Source organism: Astatotilapia calliptera, chromosome 22 (assembly GCF_900246225.1).
Source record: "Astatotilapia calliptera chromosome 22, fAstCal1.2, whole genome shotgun sequence".
NCBI classification, from domain to species: Eukaryota; Metazoa; Chordata; class Actinopteri; order Cichliformes; family Cichlidae; genus Astatotilapia; species Astatotilapia calliptera.
This window is the reverse complement of record NC_039322.1, coordinates 16,565,509-16,591,405: the sequence shown is the minus strand read 5'-3', so window position 1 is coordinate 16,591,405 and position 25,897 is coordinate 16,565,509. Positions and strand designations below refer to the sequence as shown.

General features: G+C 41.9%; 2 protein-coding genes across 9 annotated transcripts in view; one reads left to right on the top strand and one right to left on the bottom strand.

Moving 5' to 3' along the window:
• The first annotated feature begins 394 nt into the window (after nucleotides 1–394).
• On the top strand, nucleotides 395–6,404 carry klhl38a (kelch-like family member 38a). The gene is made up of 4 exons (XM_026156350.1): nucleotides 395–791; nucleotides 3,182–4,538; nucleotides 4,640–4,745; nucleotides 4,941–6,404. The coding sequence occupies exons 2-4, from the start codon at nucleotides 3,183–3,185 to the stop codon at nucleotides 5,228–5,230; spliced, it is 1,752 nt and encodes a 583-aa protein (XP_026012135.1). The 5' UTR covers nucleotides 395–791; nucleotide 3,182; the 3' UTR covers nucleotides 5,231–6,404.
• A 2,278-nt stretch (nucleotides 6,405–8,682) lies between these two features.
• Nucleotides 8,683–25,897, bottom strand: part of spire1a (spire-type actin nucleation factor 1a) — a 32,592-nt gene continuing 15,377 nt past the window's right edge. The window contains exons 3-20 of one of the 8 annotated variants that reach the window (XM_026155974.1): nucleotides 24,222–24,488; nucleotides 22,402–22,527; nucleotides 19,645–19,719; nucleotides 19,310–19,474; nucleotides 19,087–19,173; nucleotides 17,808–17,937; nucleotides 16,963–17,004; nucleotides 15,588–15,635; nucleotides 15,119–15,273; nucleotides 14,610–14,691; nucleotides 14,380–14,519; nucleotides 13,325–13,348; nucleotides 12,300–12,329; nucleotides 11,518–11,655; nucleotides 11,335–11,405; nucleotides 10,850–10,877; nucleotides 10,588–10,739; nucleotides 8,683–10,498 (exon numbers count right to left, since the gene is read on the bottom strand). In XM_026155974.1, coding sequence (XP_026011759.1) covers nucleotides 10,237–10,498; nucleotides 10,588–10,739; nucleotides 10,850–10,877; nucleotides 11,335–11,405; nucleotides 11,518–11,655; nucleotides 12,300–12,329; nucleotides 13,325–13,348; nucleotides 14,380–14,519; nucleotides 14,610–14,691; nucleotides 15,119–15,273; nucleotides 15,588–15,635; nucleotides 16,963–17,004; nucleotides 17,808–17,937; nucleotides 19,087–19,173; nucleotides 19,310–19,474; nucleotides 19,645–19,719; nucleotides 22,402–22,527; nucleotides 24,222–24,488 — 2,022 coding nt within the window. In that variant the 3' untranslated portion in view covers nucleotides 8,683–10,236. The remainder of the gene's footprint in view (nucleotides 10,499–10,587; nucleotides 10,740–10,849; nucleotides 10,878–11,334; nucleotides 11,406–11,517; nucleotides 11,656–12,299; nucleotides 12,330–13,324; nucleotides 13,349–14,379; nucleotides 14,520–14,609; nucleotides 14,692–15,118; nucleotides 15,274–15,587; nucleotides 15,636–16,962; nucleotides 17,005–17,807; nucleotides 17,938–19,086; nucleotides 19,174–19,309; nucleotides 19,475–19,644; nucleotides 19,720–22,401; nucleotides 22,528–24,221; nucleotides 24,489–25,897) is intronic. The other 7 variants (XM_026155976.1, XM_026155975.1, XM_026155977.1 and 4 more) reach the window with 7 other exon arrangements.

Genomic DNA, 25,897 nt, shown 5'->3' with positions numbered 1-25,897 from the left:
CATTTTAGCCATCATGTTGCCAAGCTAAGTGGTTGCTTGGCAACATGATGACCTCATGATATCTGATATAAATGTGGACCTCCACGTTTGGTTGCTCAACTCTTAAAGGTATGGCAAATACTTCTTGATGATTTGACACACACAGTGCAACGAGTTAACTGTCAAACGGGTGATTAATAGCAACAGTGGTCACGTCCAGTTGTGCACGTTCATGGACACTAACAGAAACACCACCACACCTTGAAAACTGAGCCCAGTTCTTACAGCTGTTTCTCCTGATCAAAGTGGCCCATCAGCACCGTTCTATATTTGACTACATCCTGGGTTACACACATGAGGAAGGGGGAAGAGGAGGAGGAGGGATGAACTTGGACGGCACTAGAAGACAGACAAGGGTTAGCAGCTCGGGGACACTTTGATGAAAGACCAGCCTGGGTGGGAACAATGCCTGAGTCAGGACCCTGTGATGGTTCCCCTTCCTGCGGCTATTGTAAACACTCCCTCCACTGGACCCTGGCTGAGTTGTTAAGCTGGCAGCTGGGTACCAAACAGCGCTGTGTCACATGAGAGGCCCGGCTGGAGTCACAGTGGCCCAGGATACTATTCTTAGCTGTAGGAATGTACACAGTGGCCTCATGGCAATCTCCACAGCGCCTAACTGGAAACCCTTCCCTGAGTCACTACCCATTTTCTCTCTGAGTAATGCTTAAACTGTCTTTCATTTGGAATTAATCCTTTTTTTCTGTCAAGACTGACGACTTTGGATAATATTGGTCCTCCGAGGACAGGAGGTAAGGGCTGAGCTAATCACAGATACTGCTGATGAACTGGAATCATCTTGTTCACACAGATGTTTGTCTCAAACTCCTCAGTTTAACTCCAGTTTTATTATTAAATCTTCAAATGTGAAATTTCTTTTGTATTAGCATAACTCTTAGTTAAGAATCTATATTTTCTGGTTAAAACGTTTCCTCTTGTTTATTGGGCATTTAAAGGAGTGAGTCATTGCATTTTATGACATTTCTTTATTTAGACTGGAAATGTTTCTCAAAAATATGATGCCATGCTATAAACTGTCTGTTAAAAGTGTAATAATTTAAGCTGCGTACATGATCAATTCATCACCATCACCACTGTTGACTAAGTGATTAAGGTGCAGATGGATTATTTTTAAATTCAGATGCAGTTTATCATGAGAGGTTCTGCAGCTCCACCAGCAGCTCTTGTTTGAAGTCTGAGTTAAAACTCCCAGTCGTGAAATGCCACTCACAGCTATTGGCATTTAATAATATACAATAATGATTAGTGGTCTAAATATATCAGACAGGCTGGACCATGTAAGTGGGAGTAAATCGGTAGCTGGCACGGAGATGATTTGAAGACTTAATGTTGCTAATAGCCCAATGAAATTCATGCTCTTTAAACAATAGGATCACCACAAACCCTCCAGCCAGAGAGAGACACACTGGGACTAAGAGAGAAAACATGACATATAGAAAAAAATAACAAGAGAGACTGTGAGGCCAGTCCAGAGAGAGATGGGTTGCAGAGACAAACACAGATGGTCCGCTGATACAGTTCTGTTTATGTTAGTGATGATGGGCAGCTTGATTACTGAAATAAGCCCTAATGGCACACGAATCCTGTGAGATCATTTAGACAGGATTTGGAACAGAAATCTGTGTCAGTCATTCACATTAAAGACAGCTGCTACGTGGGAGGTTTAAGAGTTTGAGAGGAGACGAATAAGTGAAAGGCTTTGTTATGAACCAGATCACACGGTTTTCGAAGCATGCATGATTAAGTTGTTGCAAATACAAATTTATTAAAATCACACTTGTGAATCTAATTGGTGCACTTTGTGGAGCTCATGAATAAAGAATATTAGAGAGGAGGATGGATGGAGAACGGTTAGTAAATCAGGAAGGAGAGGATTAGAAAGGAGGAAATGAGGGCAGCTATCACGGTCCTGGAGAGTGAGAGGATGACTGAGCAATGGAGAAGAAGTGTACTGGTACTGATTTTCAAGAACAAGGGTTACAGAGGGATGAAGCTGATGAGACGGACTATGAAGATCGAGGAAAGACTTGTTGGAGCTAGGATAAGAAGAGATGTGAGGATCAGTGAGCAGCAGTATGGCTTCATGCTGAGAAAGAGCTCTACAGATGTGAAGCAGAGGTGTAGAGGTCGGAAGGAGTTGCACCGCGTCTTTGTGGAGCTAAAGAAAGCATATGAAAGGAGCAGCAGACATGTATGAGGTCACCGGTGACATGTATGGTAGGAGTGAATGATGGTTTCAAGGTGGGGGTGGGATGAGGGATTGGTTTTGTGTCCCTTCTCGCTTGCAGTGGTGTTGGACAGGTTGACAGATGAGGTCAGTTCATGAGCTATGATGTTTCCAGATGACATTGTGATGTGTAGTGAGAGGAGGGAGCAGGTGGAAAAGAGCCTGGAGAGGTGGAGGTATGCACTGGAGAGAAGAGGAATGAAAGTCAGGAGGAGCAAAACAGAATAATGTGTGTGGCCTCATGACCTTTTACACAGCTTCACTGTGTAAAAGGTCATGAATGTGGATGAGTTTAAAAACCCGGGGTCAGCCATCCAAAGCAACAGACAGTGCTCAAGAGAGGTGAAGAAGAGTGTGAAGGCGGGGTGGAGTGGGTGGAGACGAGTGTCAGGTGTGATTTGTGACAGAAGAGTGAAGTGAAGGTTTACAAGATGGTAGTGAGACCTGCTGTGATGTTTAGTGTGGAAATGGTGGCACAAACAAAGAGACAGGAGGCTGGGCTGAAGGTGGCAGGGTAAAGATGTCAATATTTTCACTGGGACTGACCAGAAATCAGAGGGACAGCTCAGGTAGAGCAGTTTAGAGACAAAGCTAGAGGTGCAAGGCTGAGATGGTTTGGACACGTGCAGAGGAGGGACATTGGATATATTAGGAATACATGAGGAAAAGAGGAAAAACAAAAATGTTTGATGGACATGGTTAGTGTGACAGAGGAGGATGGTACACAGAGAGTAAGATGCAAGCAAATTTTAAAAACTGTGGTCGTCACTAATATTTATGTAGATCATCACATCACACATCATCAGCATAGCCGGTCATCCACTTTCTCCCATTGGAAAACAAAAATACGACATCAGTCACAAAATGATTCCTGCTTTGTCATCCCTTGTGCAGAATGGCCACCAGACCACAAGATGTTTTCTCTTTCAAAGATGCTGAACTTCCCTCTCACCTACTCGCAAAGCTCAACGTCCTCCGGCAGGAGCGCATCCTGACGGACGTCCTGCTCTGCACTGAACACCAGGAGATCCCCTGCCACAGGAACGTCCTGGTGTCCAGCAGCCCGTACTTCCGCGCCATGTTCTGCAGTAACTTTCTGGAGAGCAGCCAGGCCCGCGTGAATCTGAAGGGAATCTCTTCAAATGTGCTCATTGGCATTGTGGACTATGTTTATACGGGCTGCATCACCATCACCATGGACATTGTGCTCCCACTCATGCAGGCAGCTTCCATGCTTCATTACGGAAGCCTCTTTGAAGCCTGCTCTGTGTTCCTCCAGGAGCAGCTGAGCCCGGAAAACTGCCTGAGCATGATCCGATTGTCTGAGATACTTCACTGTGAGAGCTTGAAGGAGAGGGCCAAGGAGATGGCTGTGAGGTCCTTCTCTGACGTGGCCGCTACAGAAGATTTCTGTGAGTTATCTCTCCCGGAGCTCATGTGTTACCTAGAAGACGACCGACTTTGTGCTGAGGAGGAACAAGTGTTTGAGACCCTGCTGGCGTGGATCCACCATGACCCGTTCTCACGAAGGGGCGCAATCCACGATCTCTTCAAGAAAGTCCGTCTGCGCTACATCCACCCAACTTACCTCTTCCAGTTCATTGCCAATGATCCACTGGTGCAGAGCTCCAGCCTTTGCACTGAGATAATCGAGTCAGTCCGTCGCCTTATGCTTACAGTCAGCGCCAAGTGCAGCCGTGAGCTGAAGCCTCTGTGGACCACACCGAGACGTTATACCTGCAGAGAAACGCTGGTGGTAGTTGGAGGACGCAAAAACAACGAACAGACTTCAAGGGAAGCGTTACTCTATGACGAAAGGACTCAGCGTTGGCAGTGGTTGGCCAAGCTCCCCTTGCGCCTCTACAAAGCTGCTTATGTGTGCATTCACAGTATCCTCTACGTCCTCGGCGGGCTCAGCCTCTGCATGGCATCAGGCGACAGCTCGGTCAGCGCTACAGTTTACACACTCTCCCTCAAAACCAACCAGTGGAGGACTGCCGAGCCCATGCTGGAGCCACGATATGCCCACCAAAGCGTCTCATACCTGCACTTTATTTTTGTGTTAGGAGGCATCGGTGTAGATAAGCGCATCTCTCAGTCAGTAGAGAGGTATAACAGTATGTTTAACCAGTGGGAGGCCATGGCACCCATGCCCACAGCCGTGCTTCATCCAGCTGTTGCAGCCAGTGATCAGAAGATCTATGTTTTTGGAGGGGAGGACGCCATGCAGAACCCAGTCAGGCTGATTCAGGTAAGGAAGGCTTCAGTCAAAGTTAGCATTCAGTGAAGAACAGCCTGCGATGCTCAGGAAATCCAAAAAGGCTGATTGATGGTGTTTGTGCTGTTACACAGGTGTATCACATCGCTCGCAATCTGTGGTCCAAATTAGAGACAAGGACTGTGAAAAATGTTTGTGCTCCCGCCGCCGTCATAGACGACAAGATCTATATCATAGGAGGTAAGGATGCATTTTTACTTTTAAGAAACTGAGAAAAAAATGTTGTTCTCAGCAGCTGTTTTACGCTAAAATATGGACTATATATAATATATTGCCTATAATATAGTTTGACTCATATTTCGACCTGCTTGGTCGACTTTGGGATTTGTTTACTATATGTAATTTACTATGACTTACCAACCATCTAATCTCCAGGGTACACCACGCGAATGATTGCCTACGACACCAAAGCCAACAAATTCTTCAAGTGTGAGAACCTGAAGGAGCGACGAATGCATCACAGTGCTACAGTGATCAACGGCAAGATCTACGTCACAGGTGGACGCATCCTGAATGGCCACGACGTCATCGAGGACTCGGACTGCTTCGAGTGCTACGACCCAAAAACAGACGTTTGGACCTCTAAAGGTTCTCTGCCATACAAGCTGTTCGACCACGGCTCTCTCCCACTAGTCTGCGTTTCCAACAGACCAAACCCACCATGACCCACCATCTAATCACGGCTTGCTCCTTTTTATTGTAATCTCCACCTGCCCTTTGCCATTATTTATTGGCTTCTAACAGAAATGGGAAACCATGTCAGAGTGACACCATTCTTTCACGCAGCTCAGTAAAGCGGCATTTAAGGTCGGGCTGACTTTCATCTGCATCAGAGAAGAAGAGCTCAGCTGGCATGCAGAGGTGTCATTTCTAAGCATCTGGGGCGGAAGTGAACCGAGAACCCCAGAAATGATGAGAGGCAGCTACTCGGACACGTATGTAATCCAAACAGCTCTTTAAAAGCTGTTTCCGCAGATGGATACACTTGTATAAAGCAAACTAAATTGTGTTAATACTGTATTTTCCAAGATATTTGAACACAGCCTGTCACTCTGCAGGGCAGCTGCACTTAACTCTTGACAAAACTGAAACTGGTTAAATAATTTGCACTTTATAGGTCAAAAAATAATACATTCCTTCTTGACCCTGATGTGTATCAGAGGGAACTGATTAATGAGAATAAGGGCTACTGCAAAGTTGTACTTGCTCTGATGTTTGGTGAAGTTTTGCAAAGAAGAACTTTTTTTTCTTTATTCCAGTCTTGGGGGGTTGATTTTCAGTTAAAACCCAACAAAGCTTGTTCTGTTTTTAAGATGTCTGCTTAAAACATGGCAGAACCAGTATGCAAAGATGTGACGTTTTGGATCAGTCCAAGATCTGTGAGCAAATATTTCAATGGTGGTTTACATTCATATTTCACTGTGCATGCAAATGTCGTTAGATAAAGACAACCTGTGGCCTGCTGTGAGCGGCCATGAGTAAAAAATGTTGTTAGAGATACTTTTTGTGTGTTTACAGGCTACATCAGACTGCAGGGGCAACCTAAAGGTGATCTGGCACAATCACACCAACTGATCTGGAATTCATTTTTTTATTCATTTGGGAAATCATAGTCATACAAAGAAATCCTTACCTGTCAAGACTTTGATTGCCATTACATCCCTCTGTGTCCTGCAGCCCTCTTGTCCCTCATGGAGCATGCATTCAGTGTTTTGCTCCAGCCCTTGGTAGCTCCATTATTGGACAATTTGTGGTATACATCTTAATGTTTGAGACTTTCTCACGAATCAACTGAACAATGCATTGCTGCTACTTGCACATTAAGAGACTTCCTCTTTATTTTTGTATGCGGTATTACTTGTACGATGTGCATAAATGTTGTGTTTATGTACTAAAGAGAGAGTCAAACTTCTTATTTGTTGCATTGATTCTTTCTGCGCATAAAAACAGATCAGCTGTGGCAAAATCGCATCTTAGTTCAGCTTCTCGGTCTTCATTTTGAGCAGGCTCGTAATTTGCCTGCAGACTAGCTGAGTCACGACCCCCTCGTGCATGAGGGAACACCATCAATGCAGAAACATGTTCCGGTTGTCAGGTGACACATTTTCTCTCCGTACATCATTTAACACCAGTGCAAAACCCATTAAAATATTGGGATGTTCCTGGAATGTAGTGAATGCATTTCTTTATGTGAGTGTCAACCTCTTGACCCTTCAGGGCACATTCTCCTCATGCAGAGCGTCTGGTATGAAGGCTTCATATCCGGTTACCACTGCCCCCCTGAGAGGCTCACTGTTTGCAAGGTATATGGCCTACTTAAAACTAGCCCTCCAGCAAAGCTGACCTTAGGGGAAGAGATTTGGGATCAGATTTCACTCTTACGCTTTAATGCTTGTCCATTAGTGTTAGTGGAAATGCTGAAACTTGCCTACAAGCACTAACCAAATGGAAATTTCATCACTGTCTCTGAGTTAAATGGCTCCTTGTTAGCCTGGTCCCTCTAAATGCCTCTCTTTAACCCTGTGTGAATGCATTCAACAACTCGTGCTTGCAAAATGAGCTTAATGTCTAAACTCAAAATGCTGAATCCACCAACGCAGTGACTTTTCTGATTATGTCACCGGCAGTCACGTGCTCGGCTCAGTCAAACAGAGCAGAATGTAAGAAAGCCCAGTGAAACCTTCCACTGAGCTGCTGCTCACACAGCCTTCTCAGATTGTTTACAGACTCTGTGTTTGCTCAATACCTTTCCATAGATACCAGTGTGTGAGGGTCACCCTTAAGGGAGGCTGTGGCCTGGGCAGGTTATTTTCAGTATCTGTTACTAACCCATTAAGGGGTAGCATATCATTGCCTATTCTGTGTGTCTCCATAAACACACACAGTGACTGCAGCAAGAAGAATTATATACATTTATATATATGACTGACATGCTTCATAAAATCCATCATTGAAGTCACTGAAGTGCAGACTTTCAGCTTTAGTTTATTGGGTTTAACAAATGTATTGTATTAACATTTTCAGAGTCTCAGAATTAATAGATTAAACTAACATAATTTTAATTATAAGGATTGTTTTAAATATTTAGTATCCGTAAACTCCACCAGATGTGCTGCATTTCTTGCCTTGACATCCTCTGCCTCTTTACTTTAGCATTCAGTCACTAAAAAGCTGCTTTCCTGAGAGGAGCATTGAGTGATTTGGCCATTGAAGAACATGTTGTGGTTTGCCATTTACTTTGGGTTGCTATTAATTTGTGAAGCTTTGTCCAGTTAGTTTTGCGGCATTTGTCTAAATCTGTACACTTCATAATTCGTCCAGCTGCTTCAATCAGCAGTCATATTATGTATACACAGTGGCGGTCGCAGCGGTAGCCCATGCCATAAAATTACCTCGACCAGGTGTAGTATGCATGAGCGGTTTCTCTCCTTCTCCATACTTTTCTCTTCCCATTATCCAGCTTCATCTTGGTGTCACCGGAACAAAGAATGTTTCTTGGACTGTGCAGGATGTTTTCTAGCAAATCTGGACTTCCTGTTCTTGAGTGTAATCAGTGGTTTGCTCCTCAAGAGTGTTCTTGACTCGGTCAGAGGTTATTTGCGTTTCTTAACCATGAAAATAATTCTGTCATCATCTACTTCAGTGTTCTTACATGGTCTTTTAATATTGAATGCATTCCTTTTTTTATTTGGCCAATTCAGAAATTTTGCCATCACTTTGATGCGTCCCAGCATCTCATTAGACTTCATTTTTCAGTTAAATATTCAAAGTGAGTTCAACATTTGTTATCGGTCAATTGTTCAATTAATTTTAAGCTTCTGAAAATGGATGATGATACAAATGGTACAGAAAAACTTGTGGATCTGTCTGCAATACAGATCCTTTACCACCTGATGTCCTGGTGTCTGCAGGCTGATGGAGAAGAAACCAGTTTCATTTTTATTTTGTCTCTATCGCCCTCTGCTGCCTAACACAGGTTTGCACAGTGCTCTGTAAGCCTGCAGGCATATAAGGCTGAATTCTGTAACAGGGCAACAGAGTCAGACTTAAGAATCATGATGATTTTATTAGAATTTCCTTGATAAACAAAAAAAAAAAAAAAAAAAAAAAAAACACAGTACAGCATGCACACGTTCCTTTACAGATCTCTAAAATAAAACTTATCAGATGGACTATTTCATTGGAACATGGCATCATCGTCGAACAGCCTGGTTAAGATTTGTGTTCATTTTGTAACAACTTTTTTTACCCCCAAAACACACACTTTGAACACGTGTGAGACTGTGTGATTTGAAAAGGCTAAAATATTGGTAAAGGATGACAGTCCTATACTTAAAGTGCCTACATTCAATTCAGTGGTGTGTTTCTAGTGGATTCAGTAATTAGTCCTTCCTGTGAAGCAGCCAGAAGTCGCTCAAACACATTTTCATTCATGAACTGTGGGGAAAATGGCACTATGAACCCCCCAAGAGGTGAAACAAAACATTATAAATCATAATCATTTAAGACAAATGAACAAAAATAAACAATAAATTGATCCAGTAAAAGTGCTATTTGTGATTTAGAAGGGTATAACACTGAGAAGTTTATAAACTATACAAGAACAGAAATAAAACTTTATTATATTGACAGAAACATAATAACATTAATAATAATAGTAATAATAATAATAATAAACAACTTTTTCCAATAAAGAAACTCTTGAGGCAGAAATCCTAAAACGTGGTAAAATTATACTTTGTTACAGATTTATATTAAATCAAATTTTGGAACAGTTAAGATATACAACATGTACACACTCACGAACCCAACACGTCTGTGCTTCTATTGCCAGCCTGAATGGTGAGAAACCAAACCTTATGCACAGTAGGTCCGTAACTACAAAAGGCATTCAGAGAAAGAAATTACATTTTGGCACCAGGCACAGAATTGATTATACATTTAATTAAATACTAAAACCCACCCAGAAAAATAACCAGGCTATTTTTAACCCCTCAACGTGCTGTATCAGCCACATGAGATCATAGCAAATATACATTTAAACTGGCTTTTAAAAAAAAAAAAAAAAAAAAAAAAAAAAAAAGAAGAGATGTAACTTTTGGCATAAGTGTTGCTGGAAGAATCAGAGGGGCAGGGGACTGGCAGACATCTACCCCAGCAGACCTGACGGGAAGATCTACAGTGCATTTCTGTCAAAAGACAATCGTTTGTTCTTCCTGAGTGCTAAACGTAAACAGGAACTGGAAAACCTACTATGATTGGGCCTTTGAACTATTTACACGATACCACTGCACCTTTTGGCTTTCTGTGTCATTCGCTCCCACTCATCCTTACCCCGGTTCATGATGGTGACATCAGCAGCTCGATAACGTCACCCACATGCAGAAGCTCGGCTGCTCTCTGTGACCCACATTGCATCCCTCCTCTCAGCCAATCTGAGAGGAGGATGAAGTATCAGAAACTTTACTAGCTTTAGCTTGGAATGGACCGGCCACATGGTCACTTCTTACTTCTTTGCGAAACTCCACTTTATGTACACACATCACTGTGGGGGGGGGTTTTTTGTTTGTTTTGGAGTTTTTTGTTGGTTTTTTTGTTGTTGTTTTATTTGTTTGTTTTTTTTAATTGAATGACAAAGCTTAACTTAAAGTGCACCGACCAGTCCGATGTTCTACAACTCATTGATGGTTCGCTCCGAAGGCCTGAAGTTGACAGAGCTGGACGACGACATGTAGAACGACTGGGTTCTGCGATTGAGGCGGGCCCGCTTGGTGGCCACGCACAGGCTGCGCCTGCTGGAGGTGATGATCTCTGTGATGAACTTCTTGCAGTCCACACAGACCTCCATGGTGACCCAGTCCTCAGTGAGCTCCTTGGGCAGCTCTAGCTCATCCTGCGACCGCCCGTCTTTGCTGATGCTGTGCTTGGACAACCTAAACAGAGACAACTGAGTGAATATCTGTGCACACACAGGAAAGCAGTCGCAGCCACAACACGATGATGCTGCCGATTATTAAGTCACCTTCTGCGCAGACTGTGCCGGGTGTGCGCAGACCCAAACGGCTGCTTGTCTGGCTCAGCTGGGGCAGATGTGCCTGTGTCTTCTTTAACCACAGCACTGGGACCCAGAGAGTAGATAGGCAGTGTGGAATAGGGCTTAGACGGCAGCCGCATCTGAGGCAAAGAGATACAAAACAACTGAACTAAAAAGGCTCATGTAGGTCTTAAAGAATGAGTGTCAAATACTAAACTGATGTTTCAAGTAGCAGTTGACAGTCTCGTACCTTTTTCGAGCACTGGGAACACACAGGTCTGAAAAAAAAATTTAAAAAACTGATAAGCTGGAAATTCGTGAAAACCACTTCACTGATTTTGTACTGCACTCCTGTCAAACTGTCACTTAAAGCTTAAAACAGAAACTAATGCAGCAGAGCCAGAGAGACGAGCTCCTACAGTAGATAGTTTGGTTTCTTTAGTCTCGACTCAGACTTCTGCAGTGCAGAAAGCACTTTAAATAACGTACGCGTTTGAAGAAAAACAATGAAAAATGTAGAACTACTCATATGCATCCAGTAGATTTATCGACTAATGAAATACCAGCCAGGATGTGCTGGGCATGTGGCTGTTTGATATGAGGCCAATTGGGTATGTTTGGTACGTAAACAGGAAAACTATAAATTTGGGAATCAGTGTCAAATACAGACTTTGTTTAAATGTTGGAGTCTCCCTCTTTAAGTCGAGCTGTCCTTTTAACAGCGATTCAAATTACCTTTTGCAGAACTGGCAGGTGTAGGACCAGGTGAAGATGGAGAACCTTTTAATCCTGCAAGAAAAGCAAAGCTGGACAGGGGAGGACAAAAATTGAGGTGAGGAAGGTGCACTAGCGTTTCAAAATCAATGTGACAAATTATCAGTTTAAGAGAAAACCATAAGTTTACAGGTGGTTTTGTACCTTTCCTTTCTTGAGAGCGTTGTAGACTTCTTTGTATTGCTGAAACTTCTCCAGCTCGGCCTTGACGAGGACCTGCCTGATGTGCATCACCTCTTCCACCGTCAGAGCCAAACACTCCGCCGGATAACAGAACTCCTCCTGCGGGGGAAACATGCATCACATCATCAAACCATGCTCACAAACACACAGACAGTGATGTGTTTGACAAACCCAAACAAAAATGCCCCACTGCACACCACATCACCTAAACATGCAACGAGATGTGAGAATGGCAGTTTCACACCGCCGCTGTGAAAATAAATGCAGAACCTCCATGTGATGCAACACAACACCTCCCATGCTGGAACCACAACTCTAGGATTTCTTTACTTTAATCCAGATTTGCTTTATTCTCTGTCAAAAACACGTTTTGAGCTCCTGTTATTCACCAGATGTTTCCAAGGAAACAATCTGTAAGAGAATCCCCCATCATGGTGCCAGCTGAGCTCTCATCTGGAGTTTTACAAAAGAAGTCCACAGGGGGGAAAATGTCTCAGGGAGCACATCTACTGATCATCATCATTTACTGGGATTGAGTGCTTGTATAAGATCTGGCCTCATATATAATCTTCCCTGAGTTATTTTCAGTACGCCACAGATGTTGCATTCACTCAAGCATTTACAACACAAGGTCCCATTCATCTAAAAAACAAGCCGATTGAATTAGACGCCATTCAGGATGGTTCCCCCACACAGTGCTTGGAGGTGATACAATTTGATATTTTGCAGTAGTGGCGACATACCGAGCCCTGAGCACCACTGCCGGCATCCACCTGACCAGCAGACAGAGGGAACAGGATATTTAAACAGAAGCAAGACCTTATATTCCAACGAGCTAATCACACACAGTACGCTCAGTAAAATTTAATACAAGAACTGCATGAACCCATTAGGTGGTCTGTCATCAGCTTACAGCCAACGTTGTAACCAAGCATAAAATCTAATAAAAAGATATACAAAAAAAACTTCTGGATTACATCATCACATTCAAACATGCATGAGCACATAGGATTACTTAATTTTTAACAAATATATCTGGCTTGACATTTCATTTTTGATCTCAATGTACCCCTCAAAAGGAAGGCTGTTCACTGACATTGCAGCTTTCCTTTCAGTCCATTAAAATCCTTTCACACATCCGCTCCCCACCTGAACTTCACCCAATCAGGTGTCCTCACATAGACCTCGGTCTCTACCAAATCCTAGTACAAAGCTTGTGTGCTGCCTCTTGCGCACACTATACGGCCAGCTCCCTCAACTAAACCACACAGAGTACATCTAGCAATAAAAAACAGCTTTGAAGAAGCCGGATACAGTGATAGGCTTTAGGCTGCATCTTCCAACCTTGATAAGATAAGATAACCTTTATTAGTCCCACACGTGGGAAATTTGTTTTGTCACAGCAGGAAGTGGACAGTGCAAAAGTTATGAGGCAAAAATTAGAATACAATAAGAATAAATACAGTACACAACTGTACAGAATAGAATAAAATAAAATACTATATACAGTAGAATAAAATAAAATAAATATACAATAAGATAAAAATAGAATACAAATACTATATACAACTGAGTAAAAATACAACGATGACAGAAAGGATTATTGCACTTAGTATTATGGCATTCCTGCCATAATACTTGGCATGGCATTCCTTTAAATCACTTTCTCCCTTGCGTGCATGCATGCATTCCTTAGTACTAATTGTTAGGATTAGTGGACATTGCAAATAAATAAATAAATCGATAAACAGGAAATTGACCTAGTTACCTTGCCACTGGGATCCGTCATTAGCTGTAGCATTTGAAAATAAGAAATAATTTAAAGTGAGTCTTTGGAAGAAGATGGCTAATCAGAGTAAACATGTAAATGAGATATAACAGGAGTACGAGAAAGGGAGGGGATGCAACAAAGACCTGACTGTTCTACATTAACTAAAGAGCTTCAGCTTCTTATATGAATGAAGTTTGAGAGGGTGTTTTAAACCAGGGAAAAGCTGCACAGGCAGAAATCCCTCCCACCAACTTCTGATGCACACTCAATCATTTTGTTCTGGAAACAGGTCTGAAATAAGACAAACTGCTTAACTCAGAAAGAGAAACGAGGGTTACCCGTAGCAGGAATCTGAGGGAGAAAGAGTTAACATCCCAGTATTAATGAACAGTAACTTTTTATTCCAACTTTTAAAAGTGACTCATCAAAGATGTCTTAGATTAATCTCGTCACTGTTTGTTGTTTCTACTGTCAACTGGACAGATTTTAATGGAAACAACAGAATCAGCAACATTTGTCACTAATTATGAAAGATTCTGGAAAGGATTAGGGATCAAAGATTTAAAATATGAAGTTCTCTCTGTGAAAGCCTTCTAATTCTTGACATGCATCACTGCAGACTTTTAAAAGTTGAGTCTGGCTTAATTAGAAGATCTGGGTTTGGCAGTGTTGGGGGGGGGGGAGAAAAAGGAAAAGAAATACATAAATAGTGAGAATAAACCAACTTGACCTAAATCCTTTTCGTACAGCGCTGTCCTGTGCTTTCAATTAGATCCATCAACTTCACTAGAATCATAGGACCACGCTCAGAGTCAGAGAAAACCAGTGACCTCACTGCAAACCAATGGCCGGTCACAGGACAGGAGTAAATTCAACAGACGTATTGTACGTCTGGTGCTGTTAATCGATGTAACTGGTGGGTCATGAACTGCATTCAGAAATGCTTCCGAGTATCTGCTTTTATATTTACTTTTTTTTTTAAAAATCATTTAGATGATAAAGATCTGTCATAAACAGAGTCCAATAGAAATAGCCTCCACAAGGTAACGTACCAAAGACTTTGAGCTCTGTCTGGATGGTGGTAAGAAAGGCCTGACGCTGGTAGGGGACTCCTTGTCGATAGAGTGCCGCCTCTGTGAAGATTGTCGCTTGTCTGGCTGTGGAGTGGCGGAGACAGGCAGGAACTTTGGAGCTGGAGACATGGGACACAAATATGCATGAAAAAGTCTGCCAGAGAGGGAACATTTAATTTGTGTAATACACTATGTTCAAAAGTTAATACCCTTCGTGGCTGCGACGGAGTCAGGAGACGTGTCTTCTATCAAAGACGTGGACATGCTGGAGCTGCTCCGCGTGGTTTCCTCCTGTCATCCAGAAAACGACATATTAGCAATTCATCGAAAATTCATAACTACCACAATCAAGTTTGTGTGCCTATTATTAACGTGTCATTAATAATTGTGAGAGCTTAGCTACTAAATCAGAATGTCACTTTAACCATATTATAGCAATGTTGTGGAATAAGATTCTTTTAGACATAATGATGCTCTGAGCTCAAGAAGCCATCACATACATATCTATTTTTTTTAAATATTTGTTTTATACTGCTTATTAGAAATTCTCCTTTTTAATTTTGTGCATGAAAAAGTTAAGATGGTTTGTTTTCTTTCTTTGCACCAAATAGGACTGTGTATAATTTTGTTGCTCTTTTGGCATAATAACCAAGATTCTGATGAAGTCACATGACACGCATGATCATTTGCAATCAATCATACAAGTCAGACATCTTACATCGGAATCTGAGCCGTCCAGTTCCGCCAGCGTGGGCGCTTTGAGCACCCTCTTTCTCTGGCTAAGCGCCTGCCCGCCGCCCTGATTTGGTCCTGCTGTGCTGCTGGACAGTGAATGGGTGCTGCAGGTCAACTTCCTCCGAGCATCAGGAGTGTCTGTGGGTCAAACACAGTCAATTAAAGCGGGAAGATACAGCGTCCAACATAATAAACAGAGACACTGTTACAGATGTCACATGTACACATGAACCACACATCACGAGTCAACTCCTTCAGTAGCTGGTATTAAAGACTTCTTTACAGTGTTATGACAGGACACCACAGAGGCAGAATTGAGGAAGATAAACCTCAGCCACATGCCAACGGTTCAGATTTTCTCATCAATTTCCCCTCACTCATTTTCACGACACTCCTGCTTTGTCACACAGACTCCAAAGTTGCCACGACACGCCGGTCCGTGTGTGCTTTACCTGAGCTGCGGAACAAGTCCTGAGGAGTGCTGATGCTTTTCCCTGCACCTGCAGATGAATTAAGGGAATATAACCTTCAGTCGAAGCTCACACAGACGTTAACAAACACCAGACTAGAACCACGGGGAGGACTCGACAGCGACAAGCATCTGTCAGAGCAGAGGGCCTGTACAATGAAGCAGCATTTGCGGGCTTAGCGAGGTAACTCGGGGGTCCGAGAAGATCTGGAAGGCTGCCCTGTAGTTTTAATAAATATGTATTCTTTACTTGAGCCTTTAACACCACCTGGGTTGCAGTTGGAAAAATAAACTTAAGACAGCCTTACCCAAGAGTAAATCTCAGGGACACATTAATCCAGTGGGTCTCAGAGTGTGGGCCATAAAGAATAAGGAGGTTGAGATTCACAATTTATATATATCCACATGTATGTGTCTATCTATCTATCCATCCTTGCGAGAAGTATGCAGCTCTATGTAAATTAAACCACCTCTAGCTGGAATCAGGAAACCTGGGTTGACTTGGAGATGTGAAAACCTGCGACTGACAGCGCTTTGCGCAATCACAATTGTAGCCCGCTTCATAGTACAGACCCCGGGTGTGAATTAACAGGACGCTGTGCGATAGTGGTCTATATTAAAGCTTAAACACATTGTGCGTAAACTAGAAAGCACAGAGGGAGAGGCGTACGAAGGGAAGTGCGGGGGAGGAAGCAGGGAAAGACAATGAGTGCAGCCACAGTGCTAAAAGTTATTCTCGTACATAATTTGGATTGTGGTCACCTCGTGAACTGTAACGCTACATTCGAACAGTCATCTCCCATTCCCAACCATTTATCTAAGGGGTTAGGCTGCTGACAGCAGCGTTACATAATTCTTTCACTTTTCACATTGAGAGGGAGGATTAGGATGACCAGCACGGGAGGCAAGCTGTAGAGAGAGTGATGATTTGTAATCTCACTTTACTGGCTCTGGCCCAATTGCCATCTCATAACAGCTATACCACAGACAGCCTCTGTGACTAGCATCTCCCCTAAAATATATCCCCTCCCTCTCTGGAGTTTGTACGTTTATTGTGTCCACAGGCTGCCCCAAAAATCACCCCAGCAACAGAACATTACCAACACAGTTTCACGCATCCTAAGATTAAGGTGCACTGTGCTGACCCATCTTTCCTCTCACCTTCAGAAAGTGTCTTTATAATAAACAGCCAGTAAGTGACAGTAGTGTGTCATAAATGCACTTGTACAACACAAGCGTGAAGTATGTGGGGTGTGTTTAAATCAGGGAGAAGCAAGAATCTAAATCCTAAAAAATAGCCTAGAATAAAACACGGGCACAACAATAGGATAGAACATAACAGGTGACATGAACTTTACCTGATGAGTCAAAGCTGTGAGACATGCTAAGGGGTCGCATGACTGACAGATATGCCCATATTTGGGAGGAAAAAAAGGAAAGAAAGGAAGCAAAATAGAAAACAAAGAAAATGTTATGTTATAATGGACGATGATGTCAGAATCATCCCAGTTTAACACGTCCATGCGTTCACAACGGCTCCATAATCTCAGATTTTCATAAACAGTTTAACAGAATTGCCCCATATGTACGATTATGCAACAACTGAACATTAGTTTACTGAAGTCACTTACAAAGGGATCGGTCTATGAACTGCACAGAACACTGAATGGTAAAGACTGCTGCTTTTTTAGCTTTAATTGAAACCATGTTCAGTCCATGTATAACCATTATATACTAAAAGAGGATTACGACCTATGTACTGCTCACTTCAAAAGGCACTGCATTACATAATGAGTAATGTCACTTAAGGTCACACGCAGAGACCTGGGCATCTTTGGGCAACTGCAGTAACAGCTATACTAAAGACATGAAGGCTCACAGCTGCAGTCAGCATGATCCTTGTTTAAACACTGACACCTTTAATAAAGCGAGGAGATCGATGCAGGAAGCAGGCTGTTAGAGTACTCGTGATGGCTGCAGTTAAGAATGATTAATTCATGGATAATGTTTTATGTCCTGAGTGGATGGGTTAGGTTCACTGAAAGCTGTCATGCAGAAAGTTAAGAACAACGCTCCCCCAGAGAGATTTCTTCTAAAGATCAATACATTTGCATGTGAGTCAGAGCAGTGCGAGTTCGTGCTTATATGTCAGGCCATAAGTAGAATCATTTCTGAGCGTGGGTTTGTGTAATCGTCATCTCACCCAGGCGGTTTCTGCGGATCATGTCGGGTGAAACCGGCCTCAGCTTCCTTTCTGCTTTTATGTCCTCCAGCAGTCGCTCGTGAAGGCTCCGGGGACGCGGAGGGTGTGGTTTGAGTTTGCGAGCAGAGACCTGTCGTGACAATCAGGAGTGCGTACTTGATTACCAAGATTTTCCTCTCACACCTCTGCTCTGAAAGAGTGCGTGATGACGTCGTTCAGCTATTTTCTCAGTCAAAATTAATCATTTAGCTAAAAGCAATGATAGACTTGCATGTGTCAACATTCACACTCAGCCATCTGGCATCTGCAGCATCGTGTATGGCAGGGTACTGGTATCATAAGTGACAACTAAATATTGATGTCACGGACTTCAGTGTTTTCACAGCTGTGCTGAATATAGACGACAATTGTCACGTCACTGTCCAAGTTCAATTTTACTGTACTGAAAGTGGAGTACATGAGGTATACTTAAATACTATACCATACTGACACATGCTACAAAGGACCAAGCTTTTTTTTTTAAAGTAAATTTAGGATTCAATAATTAAACTGATGTCATTAAAATGTCAAATCTAGTGTATAACAGAAGATTTGTTTGCTTTTTTTTTTTTTATAAATGCAATATTATATGTCTGCTTTATTTTGCTTCTATATCTGTCATTTTATTTATTTACTTGTTTATTTTGCTCACAAAAGTTTTTTTTCCCCTAAACAAAGCTATATATCCATTAAAAAAAAAAAAAAAAATTACTTTATCACGGATGCAGCTTAAACGAGCTATAATTTAAAGTGTGTTTTGAGCATACTACAATTGGTACTATTGTACTATTGGTTGACTGGCTAATGGCTAAAGCCCATTAAGGGTTCACTAGAGAACTAAGATCAAATCCAACTTAAGAGACAGGCAGTGGGCGCCCTGGCAACCAGGACCACTAAAATGGGAAAACTGCAGAAAAATGAGCTTTATGGCTTTGCAACCAATTTTCCCTAGCGACCGTGAACAACCACTCACCAACTGCTTTCCTGTTGACCAGTGGTTGCCTGGTTACTGACTGGTTTCAAGTTTTGTGTGACCGAGAGCTAATCAAGCAACAAATAAACAGGACATATTTTTAGATTAATGCCAAAATTTGTTTGAGATAATACATTTAAAAGTGTGTATATATATATTTATCAAATACAATATTATTGTGTGTAATTGCAAATTAATAAATTCATGTATTTTTATTGATTTTGAGCCTCCATACTAATTACTGACACCGTGTTCTGCACGACTCACAGGGTTGAGAGGAGGTCGTGACCTGATGAACTCCAGAATGACCTCATGTGCGCTCTTCTTTAACCGTGGAGGAATGTCCCCATTCACCTGGGAGAAGACATTAAAAGTAACATGAAGACGTGATAAAAAAAAAAAAAATGGAAGGTCACGCTACAGAACAAAACCATCGCTTGTCTTTGAACTACACAGAGGACGAAAACAAAAAAACTCCAAACACCCTCACCATGACTTTCCGCAGCTTGTAACGTTTTGAACGGATGTCGTCCATCAACATCTCGTAGGGTGTGAGCTGGTACTCTATGGGTAGTGGGTTGTACTGGCGCTCCTGGACCTTCTTCAACTTTACACCGTGTCTTAGATCTCTCATCACCTGTACCCAGAACCGTGCCTGATTGGAATACAAGCGGCACGGTTAGTGATGCACTTATGCATTTGCAATGCCTTTCACTGGTCTGGCCCACTCAAGATCAAAGTAGACTGCATGTGGCTCATGATGTACAATGAGTTTGACATTCCTGCCTTAAAGTGATAATTGATGTACCAAGTAGATCTTCTTACCCAGTCTGCATTTTGCAGCTCATTGAGGTCTTTAACAGGTTCTTCCTGAGTCTCCCCTTCCATCTTCCGAAGGTTCTAGGCAAGATAGCAAAATGGGATAACATGGAATGTTAGCAAGGAAAAAATGAGACAGAAAATGAGCAAAGTGATGGTAGTGAACTTGTGCCCAACTCTCTCCCAGACAAATATTAGGTTAAGGTCCTAGGCATATTGCCCATAATGTCATGGCAGCCTGTTTAAACAAATGTGGATTCACATGACCAGGTGGATCCTCCTCATCTTGAAATCGAATTTATGCCAGAGGGGAAAACAAAAAAAAAAAAAAAAACAATGACCCAAAAAAAAAAAAAAAACAAAAAACAACAAAAAAAAACAACAAAAAAAACAACAAAAAAAAAAAAAAAAAAAAAAAAAAGGTCAATGAACAACTAATGACTGCCATTAATATGTGACTGCTGAATCTGTTATGCAGAACTGTTCTGGGTGACCTACTTCAGTTGTGATACTGCTCAAGATCAACCTCATTCCTGACATGTCCAATACTTTCAATCTTTTTTCTGTGCTGGTTAATCTCAATTTTAAAATGACAAATTACCATAACACCAGGGTTTTAGATCAAAGAAAGAAGTCCCTAAGGGGAAAAAATAAATAAATAAATAAATAAATAAAAATTGTTATGTAATATTTTAACTTCCGACTCCCACTGTTCCGACCTCTGTCTTTCAGTGAAAGTGATATGAAAGTTGCATATGCATCTCCCACCTTCACTTCCCTGGGGTCATTCCTGTTTTGAACGATGATAACAGAGTCAGTGACGCCGTTTTCAATACATTTACATTGGTTTCTAGTCTGGCTGGCTCCCAAGAGAAGAATGCTGTTCACAATCTTGTTAGAGAAAAGTCCGAAACGGTGAGAGAAACTAAGAAAAACTGATCATTTCCTAATTTGGAAGCATGTGTGATGTGTGAGGTACAGTGTATGGTTGCTTATTAGCAATCATCCAGAGGCCTTTAAGGCTACAGCCAGTCCCCTATACAGCAGTGGTCTGATGCAATCCTGTGAGCTCTTTAAATTGCTGTAATAAAGTTAAACTTGATTCTATAACCACACCGTCTTACATAAGACTGTTTGCATGAATCATGCCTGCTACAGAAGCTAGTGTTTACAGTACATATTGTACAGCAAACCTACCATTTCTGGCTTTGCTACATGGTCTCCTTAAACTTATTTCTCTCTTAAGATCCCACCACGGCCTTTCAATCTGGTCTGTGCCACTGCAGCATCTTGACTCTTTTTCAGCCATTTTATTTTATTTTTTTAGATTTGCTGATTTTCTTGGGATCACTGTCCAGTTTCAGCAAAGCTTTAGCTGCCAGGCAGATGGCCTCACATTTGACTCCAGAATACTTTGGTACACAGAGGAGTTCATGGTCAACTCAATCTCTGCAAAGTGCCCAGGTGGCTGCAAAACAAGCCCAAACTGTCACCCTTCCACTTCAGTGCTTTATCGTTGGTATTAGTCGTTTGCGCTCATATGCTGTTTTATATTTATAAAGCTGCATCTAAACAAAACACAAGACTTTTTGAACAACATACTTTCGGACAGATGAGACAAAGTGGGTAAGTTTGTCTACATTTGGAGAAAAGCTGTGCAGACATGATCTTTTTAGAGCGCAGAGGCTTTCTGTGACAACCCTTCCAAACAGGCCATACTTGTTCAGTCTTTTTCTAATTGCACTGCACTAAGGTTTAAGGTTGAACATACCACCTGAGGCCTGTAAACTGAGACATAGCTCTTGGGTCTTTTGCATTTTTTCTGAGCAATGCACTCTGAACTTGGAGTGAATTTGTTGAGACATCCACTCCTGGGAAGATCATGCCATTGTATTAACACTCATACCAGAAACTGGCAAAACCTCTTTTTCCCCCCCCTTTTCTTTTTTTTTAAATATATAGGGCTGCTAAGACTTGCTGATGATCAGTTAATCAAAAGCATTTGATTAGCAGCACCTGCCTCCTGCTACTTAACCTCTTAATATGGAAGCAGTAAGGGCATATTTAGTTATTCAACTGAGAATCGTTTTTCCCCTCATGACTGTAAAAAAAAATTTAAATTGCTCTAAATAAAATAAATAAAATTTAAAAAAAAAAGGAAAAACAGCACAAGTGGGTATTCCACCCTAATAACTCTCAGCTACTCCAGTAAAAACATCCCGCTTACACAACCGTTCCTGTTAGGTTGAGCACAGCTACTTGAGAGAGGATGCCAGAACATGCCCATTCAGAATTAAGTTATGCCAAGCACTCGAGCTCATGGCTGGCCTAACAAGAGGGTCATCCAGGGACACCCACCGTCTCAGTCAATCTGTACTATAATCACTTCGTGGACTGTTGTTTCTGCTTCTGGGCACCACTCTGGGATTTTCTTTCCCCAGCAATAAGTCCGTTGGCCGAATAGATCCCTATTCCAGCAGTTTAAGCAAACATATGTACCAAACCAGAGTGGTAAAACCGTTAGAAAAGAGTTTGGTCCTTTCTCACAGTCTGTTCTGTCCATCAGTTTTTCTTAGCACTCATGTTTATAATATGAGAAATTTGTGACGTGCCCTCTTAGTTCTTGAGTGACTTACATAAAAGTTCACCCAACTTTGGAAATGTAGCGATAACATTTAAAATAGGTAAGTGCAGAAGACTGTCGCACTCATCTGCACTTCAATTAGCAATAACGTCATAATGTCACACATCAAAAGTTCATACCTCCTTGGCACTCCTGATCTTCTCCAAGAAAGTGCGCAGTTCTCTGCTCTCGGCGTACAGAGCCCGGCACACAGCCTGGTAATGGTTGGGGGCATCTGATGGACTGGGTAGGTGGGAAGAACATAGCTGTAGAGGCAAAGAATGCAATGTATTACATATACTGGTGCTTATGGAATAAACAATCAATAAAGCTGCTTTATATCTGTGTGTGGATTGAAGCACACATTTGTCAGTACTCCAAATTACACACAAACCTTTATGTACATTTGTAAATCGTCTTTATGCTTGTGGATCATACACTTTGTACACTTTTGTAACCCTATTGAGACTAATTTAACTCCAATCTGGACCAAAGTGGGCATTTTAATTCTCAGTCATGCCTCATGCGTGGCTAAAGGCTCGTGTGATGTTGGGGAACTTGACAAAAATAACACTAAACCTGCTTGTCCAGCTGGAACAACACTGCTTGACAATCACTGGTTGCGCACCATTTAAAGCTCCGACCTGCGTGGTATCAGAGTCCAATTGTTGTGACAATAAGAGTTACCTGAAGGAGTTATGCATGCGCTGTCAAATAATCTCCAAAAAAACAATACCGAACCAGATGGATGGCATATTTTCATTTTCAGGTAAAGGGCTTGGCAAGCTGAAAAAATGTCTGACTCTGCAAACAGACGCCTTCTTGTCACGATGGGAAAATAACAGGTGATATGACACCTGAGAAGTGAGAGTTAAAACATTCTTAAAATATCACAGCAGCTGTCGTTTCCATTGTTTCTACTGATAACAATTCTCTGTGGAAACATGCAAAAAAAGTGTTTATATGGAAAAACCAAGTGAAACTGCAAAATAACAGCACGACTTCTGGAAATCAAGTGTGCAAACATAAGAATATGGAGTTAAATTTGATGTTAAACTCAGGGCTTCATTTGATGAGCCATAATTGGCATAAATGTGGCTGGATCCAAACCCCTAACTCACTTTCAGTAGAACAATACCAGCTCATGTAGCCTCCGTTCACTCCATTGTACAAGAGCAATGAGCAAACCCATTCGGCACTTTAACATTTAAATATTCCTGTCTAAGTAGGATGCCAGCTAGCAGGTCCTGTCATACTGTACCAGCTTCACGTTTCGCTGGAACTTCAAAGTGACATACCTCTGTTTGTCAGAAGAGAATAAGACTGGATGTAGATGTGCCAGATCTGTCCGCAGCCATGCCATAATGACTTTACACTGAACAGAGTGATTGCTGGAGGAGTAAGAGCTTAGGGAAGATGCACACAGGCAGCAAACAGACCTGAAATTTGTGTTCCACATCAGTTTTATAAGGCTTTATAACACAGGCTGTGAAACCTTCTAACCCCATTCCCTTAATACCAGTGTGTTTACAGGGCTATAATTACCCGTCTTATTCAGAAGCTACTTGGGGAATTTACAGTGTGACAGCTTCTATCAGGGGAAAACGTTTGTGCTGGGGTGATTACATGCGGCTGCACTGCTTTCTTAATAAGCCAGCTGTAAAAATGTGGCAAGCACACAAACTATACGGCAGTTTATTCCACACAAAACAGAAAGCCACACATTTCATATGCCTGCGATAGCTTTGCTTTATTTCAATTTGCTCTGCCATTTCAATCCATTATGGACCAAGTGATCAGACTGATGAAGCTCTACAGCAGGAACACTGTAGTTAATTATTAGAGTTAATAGAAGCAGCACGTGTTGAGAACAGATTTATGTACTCAAGGAATCTGGCAGACAAACTAAGCTCTCATTGCAAACCGATTACATGTGTATCTTAATAAAATTAAACCCTACCATGATGATGTCTCGATAGCTCCGGATGCTACTGATTGTACTGCTGGAGCCATCAGACACGAGGTCCCCTTCCTCCTCTTCTTCGCATTCATCCTCTTCTTCTGTGGCCTCGTAGCCCTCGTCGGGACAGGGGTCACTCTCCGTTTCCTCCGTGTTGGTCATCATGTCGATGAGGCGCTCCAGCGGCGGGCTGAGCTCGCGCTCTTCGTTTTCTTTGAGGCCATAGTCTAGAGCTTTGTAGATCATGACACCCAGTGAGTCAATAACCTAAAAAGAAGAGGTTGTAGGTTATTATTTTGTACAGGCCACCAAGTTGATTTTACATTTTGTAGCTTTAGGCACTCAGGGGCTTGAACAACAGATAAATTCTGAAACAAACAGTTGTACTTGCAAGTGTTGACTTTAATTATTGTGAGGATCACTTCTAAAGGTGCACACACTGACAACTTTCATCATCTCCTAAACTGGAACACCAAAAAGAATATCAGTCTTTAGCACATAGGTTTGCTTACTTTTTCTAGCACGCAATGTGAGTGATTACTCATTGTGTTAAAGGCATGAACAGTACAACGTTTATGCATTCGATAAGTCGAATTGTGTTTTGAATAGTTATGATGAAAAGGATTTCCACACATGAATGCTTCATAATGTCACGCGAGTCTCAGTCGGACATGTTTCCTGACAATAGAAAATGTTCTGCAGAGCATCAAGGAGGCAACAACCATGACTTCTGCTCACTGTGCGAATTCTCTGGATAAACACCTCCTTTATTCTTACATGGCTCAATCGGATGTTACGCCGCCGTGAGTGAATAGCAGCTCATGCGTCTCACAATCATCACAATTCACATGTAATGTGTGAACTACAGAAAGAAAAGGATACGTTTTCTTGTCACTAGTTAGCGGGATTGTGCACACTAATAATTAAAATCCACTGAGACCAACAACAATGACCTTGACTGTGACTATGATCACAATTTGGGTGATCATTGCAAGTTTGGTTAAATTCTGACCAATACTGCAGAAGCAGGAGCGAACTATGGCCAGACAACTTCAGCTTGATGAAATCAGACCACGTTTAATGAGTAATCACGTCGGTCACTCCACAAACTTCCTTTATACTGTATTCAATGTCATATGTCCTCAGTATCGTATTTGCAGAAAGCAAATGCAGTAATACTCTGCTGTAAGTCTTCACTGTATTGGTTCAAATCGGTGGCTCTTCTTAGCTCGAGGGGTAAAAACATTTCTTTCCCATCTGCTGAAATCTGTTTACTCCAAGTTAACTATGCCAACATTATGTTCTTTCCAGCTGACAGACGACATTCAGCTTTTTGTCTCCTCCTGCTCCGCTATAATTAAAAGCACACCAGCACATCCTCATGGAACAAGCCTCATTTCATAGTACCCTTGCCTTACTCAGATAAACAACCGTATCTACAACAAACCTCAGTTCACCTGAACGGAGGACAGTTCACGTCTTCAAAGTGAATGAGTAAAAAGGCCAGTGTATCCGACTGAAACTTAATAATTACCATAATCCAGGAGATGATTTCATTTCATCACTGCCTTCTCTCATTAATTAGTAGGACATGACCTTCATTTTTTTTTTCTTTCCTGATGTTTCAAACAACTATCAGATCACACAAAACTGCTAGTTTTACATCAGCGCACTTA

What these genes read in the sequence shown, in the direction of transcription:
- klhl38a (XM_026156350.1), top strand. Translation starts at nt 3,183, where the DNA reads ATGGCCACCAGACCACAAGATGTTTTCTCTTTCAAAGATGCTGAACTT. An exon ending in ACCCAGTCAGGCTGATTCAG is followed by an intron (nt 4,539 to 4,639) that starts GTAAGGAAGGCT and finishes GCTGTTACACAG; the next exon opens with GTGTATCACATCGCTCGCAA. An exon ending in CAAGATCTATATCATAGGAG is followed by an intron (nt 4,746 to 4,940) that starts GTAAGGATGCAT and finishes TCTAATCTCCAG; the next exon opens with GGTACACCACGCGAATGATT.